Genomic DNA, 13,943 nt, shown 5'->3' on the forward strand with positions numbered 1-13,943 from the left:
ACGCTATTTAATGCGCATTTATCCCAGTCCCCCCCGTGTCAGCGCGGGGCTTTGAGGAGGAGCAGCCGTGTTTCCAGCAGTGAAAGCGGGAGAGGAAACGCTGCGTGCCCCCGACCCTCCCCCACCCTCCCCCGCTGCCATGCTCATGCCTTACATTCTATAGTATGACCCCCTCCCCCATCTCCCCCATCCCTCCTAGGAACTGCCACGCACTCTTTACGCACTTAAGTGAATGAAACGCGCGCTCTCTCCTCCACGGAGCGCGTGTCTTTCGTGAAACGAGACGTGCGCGCGTCCGTTTGTTCACGTCGTTTCTACCTGTGGACTGTGTGTGTGAAACGACGCGCGCGCGCGCTGAAGGGGGGGGGGGGGCGTTCTTGTCTTTTTCATGTGTTGTCAGACTTGGAACACGGACGAGAGGCTACAGCTGACATTTAAAAGCCCACAGCGGCCACTTATCTTTAATATTTGTATCGGGAGGCTGTATATGGGGCGATAGCAGCGGGGTATAGTACAGGTGTCCTGCATGAGGGCGTTATTGTGCCGTAGTAAGACGCCCCTCCGCCATCTGCGCTGGTGGGGTTTCCGCTGTCACGTGACCGCACTCGTTGTAGTAAATGGGCGTTGGTTAAGATGGCCGCGCGCTGGCGCTCACATGTATGTGCGCTCGTAGAGACGAGCCAGTGAGGCGTCACGTGTGTCTATGCGGAGAACACTGGTCACATGTGGAAACTAAGAAGAAGCCGAGCAGGGATTTGTTCGCCCCTCAGACACACTTTACGTCTGCGGCGCGGAGGCGTTATAACCGTTATGAATCACGGGGGCGAGCAGCCAGTTTCAGGCGTAACGGACGCTGTTTGCAGCCGGCTCCAAGTCCACAGGGCGGATCCACCTGTATTTTATCACTCGCTCCGCCCACCCCGCCGCGCCATCGCGGCATAAAAACCCAACATGTCTTCGGCTGCGGCCTGGAAGACAAGTTAGTCACTCCGAAAGGCGAATGTTCGACACACGCCTCCTGGTCAGAAAGGCAAAGGAAACACGGACTGCCATGTGTTTCTATGTATGTATGTATGGCGACGCCCGGCGGCGGGGGTCCCGCGTGTGAAGGGGTTATAGGCATCACAGAATGGCCCGTGGAGCGGGGGGAGGGGGGCGCGACACCGCCGGGAAGAGCCGAACAAGACCAGCTGAATGGGCTCCAGTTGGTCGGCATGTTACGCGGTCCGGGAAATACAGGTCGACTCCTTTTACACTGTTGCGCGTGGAAACGGCGCATTTTAATGACTTACAAATAAGAGCCAGTCGGCGTAATTGCGTCACAACGAGGCGGACTCACTTCCATCTTCTCAAAATGGAGATCTCGCCGCTGCAAAATGGAGGCCGTGCCGCGCGAGCTGCAGACTGAGCTTGAACTTTGACCCCTGTTGTTGTACCCCCCCCTCTACCGTGAATGAATTCCAGACCCGAGCCCCCCCTCTCTGTCATACCAAATCTGGGAGAGAAAAATCAAAATTTAATATAAATATATATTTATATATACAGAGAGATGATAAAGTCTCATTAGAGAGTCTTTATACAATTCTATCATATTCTATGGATACACAATATGTAAATCCACAAGCGGCTTTCATCCATATCAGGTGTTTATTTATTTTCATTTTGTTTTAAACTAGAATAAGGAAATAATTACTGCCGTAATAATACGTTAGTGAAATTACTGAAAACATAAGGGAAGGCTATTCATGCAACACACACACACACACACACACACACACACACACACACACACACACACACACACATATATATTGCATATGTGAGAGCCTTTGCAGACAGCCTTGGAGCAGTCAGGGCCCTCAGCATTGCTCATGGTGGCGTCTTTATTAAACTTTGATTGGCCACGTCCCCCCTTAAGGGGGTTTGGTGAACCAATGAGACGCAGTAGGTGAGGGGAGACGACCTTTCCCCTATAAATCTGGGCCAATCAGGGATTGGTGGCAGCTATCATGGGGCTGTAATGCTTCTGCTGTGATGCCTCGTCTCACTTCTGCTACGCTGGCGTGCGTCCCCCTAGTTCTTCATGAGACGCTGCAGGACCTGAATGAAATGGGAGCGTTGTTGCAGAGCCCCGATGGCCCGAGGCGGATGCTGGCGCATGGCGGTTACAGCAGTGCACGCTAGTTACAAGTTGGGAAGCGTTGAATGTGTTACTCAGGCTTTTGTGTGTATTTGCTTACGTTTCCATAGTTGTGGAGAGAATTTCATATTTTCAACTCAAAAGCTAACACGTGTTTGCTAGCTACGGAAATGTAGTATTTGAAATATTTAATAATAATGACAGGACTTTTTTTTTGTATGGGAATGAGCAACCGTCCTTACTTTTTATATCAAGTTGAAAAACACCAACTCTATTGGATCGGTGTTGTAAGAGAGACTTTGTGTCTTTTCACTCTGCACATCGCCTGCCACATGTCACACATGTCACACAAACCCTTAAGAGTCTCCTCTCACAGCCGGGCCGCTCTCCTCCGCACGAGTCGGCCGCCGTCTCTCCAGGGAGCAACGTTAGGATGAGAGCGATGGGGCTCTACAGCGTGAGGTGTTCCTACCTATCCAGTCGGCTGTGGGGGGGGCGCTGTGGAGATATTTGGTACCCTTGCGGTTCTCACCGTAGCGATGAAAAATTAATTTGCGATTTTATGCTGACCAGGTAGCTCTTATGAAATATGAACTATGAACTATGAGTCCCAAGTGCAGCGGGGGGCTGCACTTGGGACTGTTTCAGCCTTTATGACAGCGTTTGTTGTGGGTTTGTGACGGCAGCTGCTGATGTCTACATGGTACACATCTGTACACATGTGTACCATGTGTACCATGTGTACCATGTGCCTTGCTAGTAGTAGTTATACATCCAGAGCAGAGCCATTTTATATCATCTTATTTTAACGACCTCTTAAAGGGACAGTTTTCCACACATGGCCGGTTCTTTCTTCTTTATAACGTTTTGGACAGAATTAGAAGGCTGTTGTCGCAGCAGGAACAGTTTTTGTGCGCTCGCTTTTGCTGTTTTTTCCCGCAGTGTCAGAGCGTCAGCATGTTTCGCTCATTTAAGTCCCCAAGGAGGAAAGAATGTGACATATTCGTAGCACGTGAAAGAAGCAGTCGACGCCTCCCATCCGGGTGGCGGGCGCTCTGATGGGAAAGGGATTAGTCCAACACGCTTCCTTTTGTCTTTTAATGGCGTTGCAAATTCCTACTGGGAGTGGTAAGATATCGCACACGCACGTCATCCCTCTAATTCCTGGTTTTATTTGATCCAACACTGGATGACAATATTTGTTTTGCATTACAAGGTTTTCTGAAATGTTTAAGTATACATATTGGGCATGAATGCAAACTTCAGTCCTCTCAAACCTCACCAGCGCTGTCAGAACACGTTCAAATATTCGCTTTAAAAAAACATATATTCGAATATATTCGAATATCTGGTTGCGCATTAGACACGTCAACAACAGGAAAAATTAATACAAGAAGACACAATTACCTGTATAGGTCATTTATTTAAGTTTAAACGTATCACCTACACAAAAATAAGTAAATGAACTGATGGATCTCTCTCTCTCGCAGTTTAAATGAACGACAACAATTAAACAAATGCTGAATATAGAATATTCGTTGACAGCCTTAACCTCACACAGGCGGATCCGACCAGATGTTCCAACCTTTCACAATAAAAGCCTGAGAACGTTTATCAGAGGGACCTCCGATTCAGTTGGACAGTAGAATTCATTGAAACCCTTTGTGCTGAAGGCGTTCTAAGCAGCCGTGCAACAATGTGCGTGTAGCTCTTAGCCCGGAGCTGTAATGAGCCATTAGCCCCTCGTCTTCGGCGTGGTAATGAGCGTGTGGTTGTATCCCTGCTAATCGATAAAAGTAGGACGGAGCTGAAGGTTTTGGCTATGAAAGTGTAAAGTGAAACACACCCACACACACAGACTGGCCTCGCTGTGGTCCCAGGGCCCCCTCAGTCTGGTCTGAGGCACTCTAACCCTCGGCCATTGACCCCTCCTAGAGGCGACGGCTTTCTCCTCTTCTCCACCACCTCCTCCTCCATGAAGACCCTTTTCATTCTCTTGGCTTCTTCTTTGTTTTTCGCCGCTCCCTTTGTTTGACTGGAGGCCTGAAACTAGCATGGATTTAATCCATGCGAAGGAAACAGCAACAGCTTGTTTTTGTTCCATGTTTTTGAGCTTTGCTGACGTGGCGTTTCGCACAGCACTGGTCGGGGTTGTTGTGTCTAGATTTCCACATTTACTTCAAATGGAACGTGTTGACATTCACACTCCCTCGTGATTCTATTGAGCTTTGTTATTCTCTCCGGGCTACGCACCACTGAAGCATGGAAGCCGCTCGAGTGGTAGCTTAGCATTATCCCAGGTTGACAGATGGTGGCGGACCCGTCGACCACGGTGGTTAAAGGCAAAGATGTTCAAAACCACGAAAACAAAAAGAAAGACGACAGATGAGTGAAGGAGCGAGTAAGCAAATGTGAAGCACGTTCTGTTGTCCATCCGCCCGCCCATTCATCATCTTCGTCCGCCCATTCCTGATCCGTTGCCATGGTTACATCCAATGGGAAAGGCCTCAGGTCCAGCAAGTTCACTGTTGGTTGCTTGGGGGTGGGGACGGGACGGGGGGGGGTTGGTGAGGATAATGGGGGGTTGATCAGGTGGGACTTGTGTGTCGGGGTGGTGGCGGCTTGATGTGTTCTGTAAAAGTCCTCCAATGTGTAAAATATAGTTTGGTTGTGATTGGCAGGTTGTGGATTGGAGGTAGTGAGGATAGAAAAGCATTGATCGGCGATCACAGGGTCTCTGGGGGGGGGATGGGGGACATCAGGTATTGTGGATGCACAAAAACCCTATTCATCTGTGCCGGAGCGCCTCCTTGGGGGGTTTGGTTTTAGCATGGGAGATGGGGGGGTTGCATGCTGTTGGCCCGTTGATGCTCAGCTGGGTGGGGTGCGGGGTCATATGAAGGGTGGGTAAAGATGGAGGGCCGCAGTAATGCCAGTGGGGAAAAGGGGGAGGGGGGGCAGCAAAGGGTCAAAGGTGCAGCACTGACGTAACAGATGGAAGAAATGGCCCCGTGTGGCACAAATTTGCCTCAGACAGCTTTACAGTGTGTGTACATGGAACATCCTCTGTCCCGTTAATGTGACCATGGATCTGGGTTCAGGCAGGTGGCGGTGCAGATGTGTGCGTGTGATGAAAGCTACTCTTTGTAGAATGAAGAACTCTGCCTCCTCAGTAGCGCTCGGGACCCCAAGTTGAGTTTCAGTCATTGGTGTAAATGAACAAACCAACAGTGACTCTTACATTCACAGTAGATTTTCTAATCAACATACTGCATGCTTAAACCTCTGCAGCCCCCCATTGGGCTTGTGGACCCCCTGTCGAAGGACCCCTTGACTTGCAGAGGTTAAGGCCCAAACTGAAAGCCCACGTTTCTGATCGGAAGAGTCTCACACAGACACAGCTCCTTCTACCCGCAGGAAGATGGTTGGAAGATTTAAAAACAAAAAGGGAGTCTGTGTCTGCTTGATGGCCGGCAGACAATATAATGTGGATACTACCTTCCATTAGCAGTGTAAACGGCTGCGTGGGGACATCGTGTCTGTCCATCAGCTGGAGGTCACGCAGCCCCCCGTCGTTTGTTTCAACGGTCACTTTGGCTTCACACCTCGTGATACCTGGGGACGAGTGATCAAGGACGACCTGCCCTCCCCCTCCCGAGATATCCCGAAGTGACTTTTAAAGGTGTTTAAAGTGTAACCGTCTCCGCCTTCTCTCCACAGGACCAGGAAACTGCAGATCAGAAACATTCCACCTCACCTGCAGTGGGAGGTCAGTTCCTATTTCCTCTTTTTTGTTTCTTTGGATCATGACTGGTCGTTTTCTGTGAAGCATCCGGTTCCACCCAGGTCTGGTTTGCACAGGGGTCTGTCATCAAACAGATTTCATTCTACATGTGTCATTTCAGACCTCCAAACCCAAATAAACTGTTGACCTCAAACTCATTTAAATAACGTTGTCTCTAAGCTCCTAAGAAGCCACAATTCACTGAGCTGAGACCAAAAGTCACGTGACTGCAGAGCTCCAAGGGTTGGAATCTGAACGAATTCCTACTTTTGTTTCACTTTCTCTGCCAGTTTATTACTATTTTGTGGACATTTCTTTTCATAGCCCAGATGACCCTTTTTACTAAGTATATCTAATCCCCTTAAAACATGAGTGCAACTGGGTACCAAGTGCATTAATGCACATCTATGACCCGTTGGGGGCTCCTGCCCAACATGTAAGGAAATGAGTGCCCAACCCTGTGAATCACATCTGATATATCATCATATTTGATGTCTTCCACACAAAATAAAAAGGCTCAGCATGGGAACGAATGACTTCCAGTGGAAGTTGCAGGTTGATTCTAATAGAATCTAATAGTCACGTATTGATCAACCTGCGGCTAATCGTCTGAAGCTGCGGCCTATTGATTGTTGAGTATCTGGCGTTATGTTCTCTAGCCAGATGTCTCCTACCGGCCATAGCAGCTGCATGACGTTGTGCTTGAGTTGCTGCTTCAAAGGCTTCACATGGCACGACATAGAATCACACAAATCCATCACTGCTGGTCTTCATCACTGAAATTCTAGTTCAACACACAAGAGTTGTCTCTCTCAAAGTTATTTTCATTTTCAAAAAATAAAAGATAATTTTGTGTCACCAGCTACGATGATAAATGAGCTCCGTGCACGTTTGGGTATTAAAATGACAAAATCTGTATTTATTTTCAGAATCCACTGGTCATGTAGGCGTACGTCGGTTTCACTTTGGTCTCCACGTGCATCAAGAATTTTTTTATATATATATATATATATATATATATATATACACACAACAAGCACAACAGAGTAGAAAAGATGTAGAATAAATATGAAATGGAACGGGCCAATGTTATAATGGTAGCAGAGGTTTGGAACCATCAGGACGCTTCCCAGAGAGATGGGGAGGGAAGGGCCGTAGTAAGGGAGGTGTCCAGACACCCGACGGTCACTGACAGAACTCCGGCGTTGCTCTGGGAAGAGACGAGACCCTTCCAGAAGGACAAGCGTCCCTGCAGCGTCCACAAATCCAGCTTGTATGCAAAGAAGAACGGGAGAAACTGGCCAGAAACTAGTGACAAAGATACTTCAATAAAGTGTTATAAAAAAGTCTTCACAGCCTTTATTTTCTTATTTTTAATAATTTTGAAAAACCTTTTGATCAAGCTTTTCCCCCCATTGTCATTATGGGATGTTGTGTTTAGAATTGAGGAAAGAAATGAATTGAATCCATTCTGGAATCAGGCTGTAACAGAACAACATTTAGAAAAGGCGCTGTGAATACTTTCCGGATGCACTCGTGTAACATTAACAACCATTGAGGCGACACATTCTTGAAAATATTTAAATTCTTTGGTATTTAATTGAATCATTTGGCAGCAGGTCCCAGGCCGGTGGTTGGGAGTCTCCTTGCTGCTCTAATAAAACATTCAGCTGAAGCCCGACATCGGAGTTTGCAAACATGCATTAATGCACACGGCAACATTTAAACCCTAAAGGCCGGCGCGTGCTTCTGCGTCTGCGTCTTTACGCACCGTCGCGTCAACGCACTCGTTTCACTTCCTGGTTCTAAAAGTCTTGCGTGTGTTGCAGAGCAATTCACCTGTAGAACAACAGGTGGAGTAACGGCTCGTAGAAGTGGTCATATTTACGCATTTTTTTCCCGACAAAAGTTCTTCAATCTGATTCATTCTCCCGTAAACATTCTTGCTTTTAATAATGGCGGTATTGTGCTATGAAAGCAGAAATGTGAGACTCTGTAAAGGATGTAGTTAGCAGACCAATCGCAGCCTTGTGCGCTGCGGGAGACCCAGTCGAAATCAACATAACCCTAAAAAAAATGCATAAACTAGGTTTTATTTAATTTCCCCCTGAAATAAACCTCAAGAGACACCCGCTGTTAAGGACAGCGCCACTCCCTCGGCTCCGCCTCCATCTCCACTTTAAGCTGCTGATTCGTCAAACACAGCTGAATGCCAAAGACGGGCATGTGGGCAGATCAATAAGTGAGTGAGGAAGGGCGTGCGCTTCTTGTTGTTATTCAAGGGTGTGGCACGCCGCCTCCCTCTGGTGTGTGTGTGTTGCTCTGATCCCTCCTCTAATGTCCACACGAGGGCGACGTCTCTCCGCTAAATTGACAGAGACGGATCCCTCCCACGCTTCTAGAGGTCACAGCTGTGTATATATTTAGATGTTTAGATGTTTAAAATGACCATGAGGTGAAGATATTTATCAAGTTTAAGGTGTTTATATATATATATATATATATATATTATATATATATATATTATACACATATAATGTGTTTAAATGACATCAGCCTTCCATATATGAATGAAAGGCACACTGTGCCTTTAGAGCAGGTGACGTTTGGCTGGTTGGCTTATATACTTTTCCCTTCATTGCCCTTTTCAAAATAAAGCTAATTGTGTTGATAAAAATTATGTATTTGCATGTAATTCTGTGGTTAAATAATGTGGAACGGGACTATTGGCCCTGCGGGCATCTTCACATGCAGGTGAACGCGTGTTTCTGGAGCCGGTGTTTTATTAGTCTGACTTTCCTCAGGGGACCATGAACTAAACTCACGGTCTCCGGTGTGTCCTAACGTGTCTTCCTGTCTTCTTCTCTCTCCGTCCTCCAGGTGCTGGATGGTCTGTTGGCTCAGTGTGGAACCGTAGAGAACTGTGAACAAGGTGAGCCTGGGGGCTTCTCTGGGGGCCACATTCTCTCAGAACGAGCAACCGCACACGCGAGGAAGGGCCCCTTCTTTCTAAATGGTCTCGTTGTGGTTTTTATGCCTAAGTGGTTTTCTGTTGCGGTGAAGAAGAAGTCTGTTAAATATAAACGTAATGATAATTATTAAAAAGGGAAAATCTACTCTGTGAAGGAGCTGAGATGAACTGAAGGAAGAAAAATCTGTTGCCTTTCCACTTGTCTCCACATGAATTGGCTAAATCATTTCTCAAGTGATGGATTCATTGTTCTGTGCGCTTCAAATTAAAATTATTAAAATGAATTATTGGTGAATGATAAGAAAAGAAAATATAATTAACCATAAAAACAAGCATTGCTAAAATTCAGAAACATGAATGTTGAAAAAACGAAATAAAAAGATACTTTAACAATATCTTTGTTTTTTCCCTCTATTTAGCATTTTTATTTCAATGGTTCACATTTGTTGGTCAGTAAGCCAAGAATTCATCCCGCTACTCTGAAATGTTTGTCTTTACCTTTTATGAACATGTGAACACCTCAAAGTAACTGCATTGATTGCAAAATAAATTCTTTATTTTTGGTAATTGCATTGAAACTAACAATGAAAATGTGATGAGTCAGGCTTGTTTGTTGTGTTTTAGCTGGAGTTTGAGTCGATGTTTCTCCAGCCGTCCTTCATGCTGTCTCTCTCTCTCCTGTCTGTCTGTCTGTCTGTCTGTCTGTCTGTCTGTCTGTCAGTGAACACCGAGAGTGAGACGGCCGTGGTCAACGTCACGTATGCGTCCAGGGAGCACGCCAGGCAGTGAGTTTCTCTTGTTCTGGACGTCCCGGGGACTCTTCTCTGAGAGCTTTCCATTGTTTATTTATCACCCTATTTATTTCATTCTGCTCCCCGGGCAAAATGTAAGAAAGCCACGGGTTAAAAATGTAATGTAAGTCGCTTTGGATGAAAGCGTCAGCTAAATGATCTGTAATGTAAGACTGAAGAACAAAAAAAGGCAATAGTTCTTTAACAAATTGCCTCCACTTGAGCTGTTGGGCGATTTGTGTGTTCTGTGCTCCACTTGTGACACCTAGTGGCCCTTTGAAGGAACGACACCGTGAAACACACAGTGTGTGCAACTACCACACTATGGAAACACTTTAACACAGTCAGTCACATTTAGCAGTCAGATAAGGTGACGTTTGTTGGGAAAATTAGCCTCCGTATTATAAAAGTCCTCGTTCGATCCCACCACTTTGTTTTTGACTTTTTATGTTTTTAAATATTGCATAGTTCAGATAACAAAAAAAGTGCAGCAGTGACTCCTGTCCGATTTCTCTTTGCAGTCAACACATAAAATGCTAAAAGCAGTGACACTGACACAATGTCACAATGTCAGTGAGGAAGAACTTGTAGATCATAAAGAGGAATGTGAAAGCAAACAGAAATCTGGTTTGAATTGAAGTCCAACATCAGTTGATGCTGCGATGTGATGCTGTAACATCTCTGTTAGCTCGACGCTAATCACCATCCCAGCTGTTAGCGTGGCTCTGCTTACAGACCCATAACGCTGTGTGTCTCCCTCAGAGCCATCCAGAAGCTCAACGGCTACCAGTTCGAGAACAACGCCCTGCGCGTCTCCTACATCCCCGACGAGAACTCCGAGGCAGAGGGGGGCCAGCGGGGGCCCGACAACGGGCGGCGCGGCTACGGGCCCCGCGGCGGGCCCCGCGGCGGCTCACCGAACTCCGGTATGCCCCCCAAGCCGCCGCACGCCGACATCCCCCTGCGGCTGCTGGTGCCCACGCAGTACGTCGGCGCCATCATCGGCAAGGAGGGGGCCACCATCCGCAACATCACCAAGCAGACGCAGAGCAAGTGGGTGAAGCCCGCCGTCTTTTCAAAATAAGAGCTCCATCAGTCTCTGTGAGAAGCGGTGTCACTTTCCAACAAACCCCCCCCCCCCTCCCCCCCCATGCTAACAGCCAAATGGCTTCCGCGGATGAGCACGGAGCAGAGCTGACATTCATAGTAACTATAAGTAATAATGATCCTAATGAAACCGTAATCCTAGTGTATTATAGTGCGCATTGGACTCGAGCTTTGGGCTGAACCTGGTGACTCAACAAACTGCTCCTCTCTCTCTCAGAATCGACGTGCACCGCAAGGAGAATGCAGGCGCCGCAGAGAAGCCCATCAGCATCCACTCCACCCCCGAGGGCTGCTCGTCGGCCTGCCGCATGATCCTGGACATCATGCAGCAGGAGGCCAAGGACACCAAGACGTATGTGCTCATCGAGGAGAAAAAGCCAGCAGACCGTTAAAACCTTTTCTAAAAAAAGAACCAGATAGAAATTGTTCCGTCTGAACTCAAACTAAATCTGGTTTGAATTGAAATCCAACAAATGGTTGGACATTGAACCCTCATTTGACATTTTTGTCAGTCTGAAGTAACTTCTGTTCTTTCTTATTGATCGTGTTGCTTTACAGATTCTGAGAAGACACATCCGGTCCAATGTGTTTCATTCAGACACACAGCAACATGTAGTGCATATTCTGATGAAGGCTCTGTGAGCTGAGAGGTGGGTAAGGTCTTCCCCTCTAATGGCTGGCGTTTTTTTTTCCCTTCGCAGTGCTGATGAGGTTCCTCTAAAGATTCTGGCTCACAACAACTTTGTGGGACGCCTGATTGGGAAGGAGGGACGCAACCTGAAGAAAGTGGAGCAGGACACGGACACCAAGATCACCATCTCCCCGTGAGTCCCGCCCCCTCAAATGCAGATTGGTGGAATTTGTCGACCCCTGTTTTTTCGTTTTTTACCGAATAGTGATATTTAACAAGGGACTACAGAAACCTTTTAAGGATGGAAAGAAATGTCTACAACAGTTACTGCCCCCCCCTTCAAAGCAACAGGTCACATTGAAATAACGTGTAACGGGTTCAGTCTTCAGGACCTGACGCTGTACAACCCAGAGAGGACCATCACAGTCAAAGGCTCGTTGGAAAACTGCTCCAACGCCGAGGTGGAGGTCATGAAGAAGGTCAGAGAGGCCTACGAGAACGACATCGCCGCAATGAATGTGAGTCTGCACGCTTCAATATGGCGTGTTTATGGTCTGATAGTGAGCGCCGACGGGCTGCAGCTCAGACTCTAACCTGCAGTCTCCTTCTCTTCAGCAACAGACCCACCTGATCCCCGGCTTAAACCTCGGTGCTCTGGGCCTCTTCCCCTCCTCCTCCAACATGCCTCCTCCGCCGCCTGGAAACGCCTCCGGTAGCGCCCCCTACGGCTGCTTCGGGGTAAGAACGGCTGCTCTCTAAAGTCCCCCCGAGGGACGGCGATGCGAACCGCCTTCTTTAGTTCTAAGAGAAATATGACAAACTGATCCTGGCCAGTATTCTTAGTGCAGCACAATATTAGTTTAGATATGGGTGCCAGTTTGGACGCTTCCCTGAAGAGAATCCCGATAGACAGTATGTGTAAATGTAACCAATAAGTCATCCACTTTATAAGGTGCGTGTAGATGTGTGCGCGTGTTTACAGAAACGGTCCGTAATGTCTTCTGTAATTTGTGTTTTCAGGCTCCAGAGCAGGAAACGGTCCACGTTTACATTCCAGCACAGGCCGTGGGCGCCATCATTGGCAAGAAAGGGCAGCACATCAAACAGCTGAGCCGCTTTGCCGGGGCTTCCATCAAGGTCGGTGACACGACGACACACATCGATGTACCTCTTCACAAAGACCCTCACGTTTTGTTTTTTAAAGACGACACTGGTTGAAATGTGAAAGAAGCGGGGGGACCGGAGGCTGGAGGGGAACCTGCAGCCTCTCTGCTTCGGAGCTTGTAGGGAGTCAGGAGGTGCTAATCACCAATGGGTTTCTCCTCCAGATCGCCCCAGCTGAAGCTCCCGACTGTAAAATGAGGATGGTGGTTGTGACAGGACCCCCAGAGGCTCAGTTTAAGGTAAACACAAACCAGACTTTCCCAGCTGGTCGTACATACATTTATTTAGAATGTTTGTTGGTGTTCATCGACATCCAAAAGCCTTGCTAACCTGGGCGCCTGCCTCCTGCAGGCTCAGGGCAGAATCTACGGCAAGCTGAAGGAGGAGAACTTCTTTGGCCCGAAGGAGGAAGTCAAACTGGAGACTCACATCAAGATGGCCGCCGCAGCTGCGGGGAGGGTCATTGGCAAGGGGGGGAAGACGGTAAGCCACTCACATCTCCCGCTTCTGTCCCCTCGCACCTAAATGCACCGTGTTGCACGATGAAAATGCCAACGATCCGCCGTACAGTGTTGCTCCCTCCTAAAGAAAAACAAACCTGTCTTCAGGTGAACGAGCTTCAGAACCTGACAGCGGCCGAGGTGGTGGTCCCCAGGGAGCAGACGCCCGACGAAAACGACCAGGTCATTGTGAAGATCAATGGACATTTCTACGCCAGCCAGGTACTGCTTCCACCCATTACGCTTGAGCTATAATACTCAACCGCCATTGGGAAGATAACATTAACTTAACATTCCCTTCCCTACAAAGTTATTGTCAAACCCTCCCAGGCGGTGACGGTTCATCAGTGGCACGTTGCACGTGAAACACTGCAGCCAGTTGCTAAAACATCAGATGCAACTCCGTGCAGTCAAACAGATGGTTTATCAGCGTAAGATGCTGTGTGGTTACCGTCTGAAGCTCGGCTCGTCTGATCTACACCCGATGATGGAGATATCTGTCTCTCCAGCTGCTAAATGCTGCATGAAGTCCACCAGCTCCTCACCGTCTTTGTGTATTCACTTCCAAGCCTAGCATTTCACTTTGTCATCCGTCCTCTGTCCTGCAGTTGGCTCAGAGGAAGATCCGTGACATCCTGACCCAAGTGAAGCAGCCACAGAAAGGCGGCTCGGGCCCCGGCTCGGGCCCCGGCCCAAACCCCCAGGGCTTCACAGAGATGGGCAGCCCCACGCAGGGACTGACTCAGGACCACCAGCCACGCAGGAAGTGAGGGTCCCCCACCACCCTCAACACGTGCTGTGGGACCCCCCCCACGGCCGGACGGAGAAACACAAAGACAGACAGACACACGGAAA

General features: G+C 48.1%; 1 protein-coding gene across 2 annotated transcripts in view; it reads left to right on the forward strand.

The window, feature by feature from the left end:
- Window positions 1–13,943, forward strand: part of igf2bp1 (insulin-like growth factor 2 mRNA binding protein 1) — a 28,325-nt gene extending 14,382 nt beyond the window's left edge. The window contains exons 3-15 of one of the 2 annotated variants that reach the window (XM_040191519.2): window positions 5,861–5,909; window positions 8,805–8,856; window positions 9,617–9,680; window positions 10,449–10,739; window positions 11,011–11,145; window positions 11,495–11,617; window positions 11,807–11,942; window positions 12,040–12,162; window positions 12,445–12,561; window positions 12,753–12,827; window positions 12,940–13,071; window positions 13,197–13,310; window positions 13,697–13,943. In XM_040191519.2, the coding sequence (XP_040047453.1) occupies window positions 5,861–5,909; window positions 8,805–8,856; window positions 9,617–9,680; window positions 10,449–10,739; window positions 11,011–11,145; window positions 11,495–11,617; window positions 11,807–11,942; window positions 12,040–12,162; window positions 12,445–12,561; window positions 12,753–12,827; window positions 12,940–13,071; window positions 13,197–13,310; window positions 13,697–13,858 (1,573 nt within the window). In that variant the 3' untranslated portion in view covers window positions 13,859–13,943. The remainder of the gene's footprint in view (window positions 1–5,860; window positions 5,910–8,804; window positions 8,857–9,616; window positions 9,681–10,448; window positions 10,740–11,010; window positions 11,146–11,494; window positions 11,618–11,806; window positions 11,943–12,039; window positions 12,163–12,444; window positions 12,562–12,752; window positions 12,828–12,939; window positions 13,072–13,196; window positions 13,311–13,696) is intronic. The other variant, XM_040191520.2, reaches the window with a different exon arrangement.

The sequence above is a fragment of the Gasterosteus aculeatus genome, chromosome 11, assembly GCF_964276395.1.
Source record: "Gasterosteus aculeatus chromosome 11, fGasAcu3.hap1.1, whole genome shotgun sequence".
In the NCBI taxonomy this organism is placed as follows: domain Eukaryota; kingdom Metazoa; phylum Chordata; class Actinopteri; order Perciformes; family Gasterosteidae; genus Gasterosteus; species Gasterosteus aculeatus.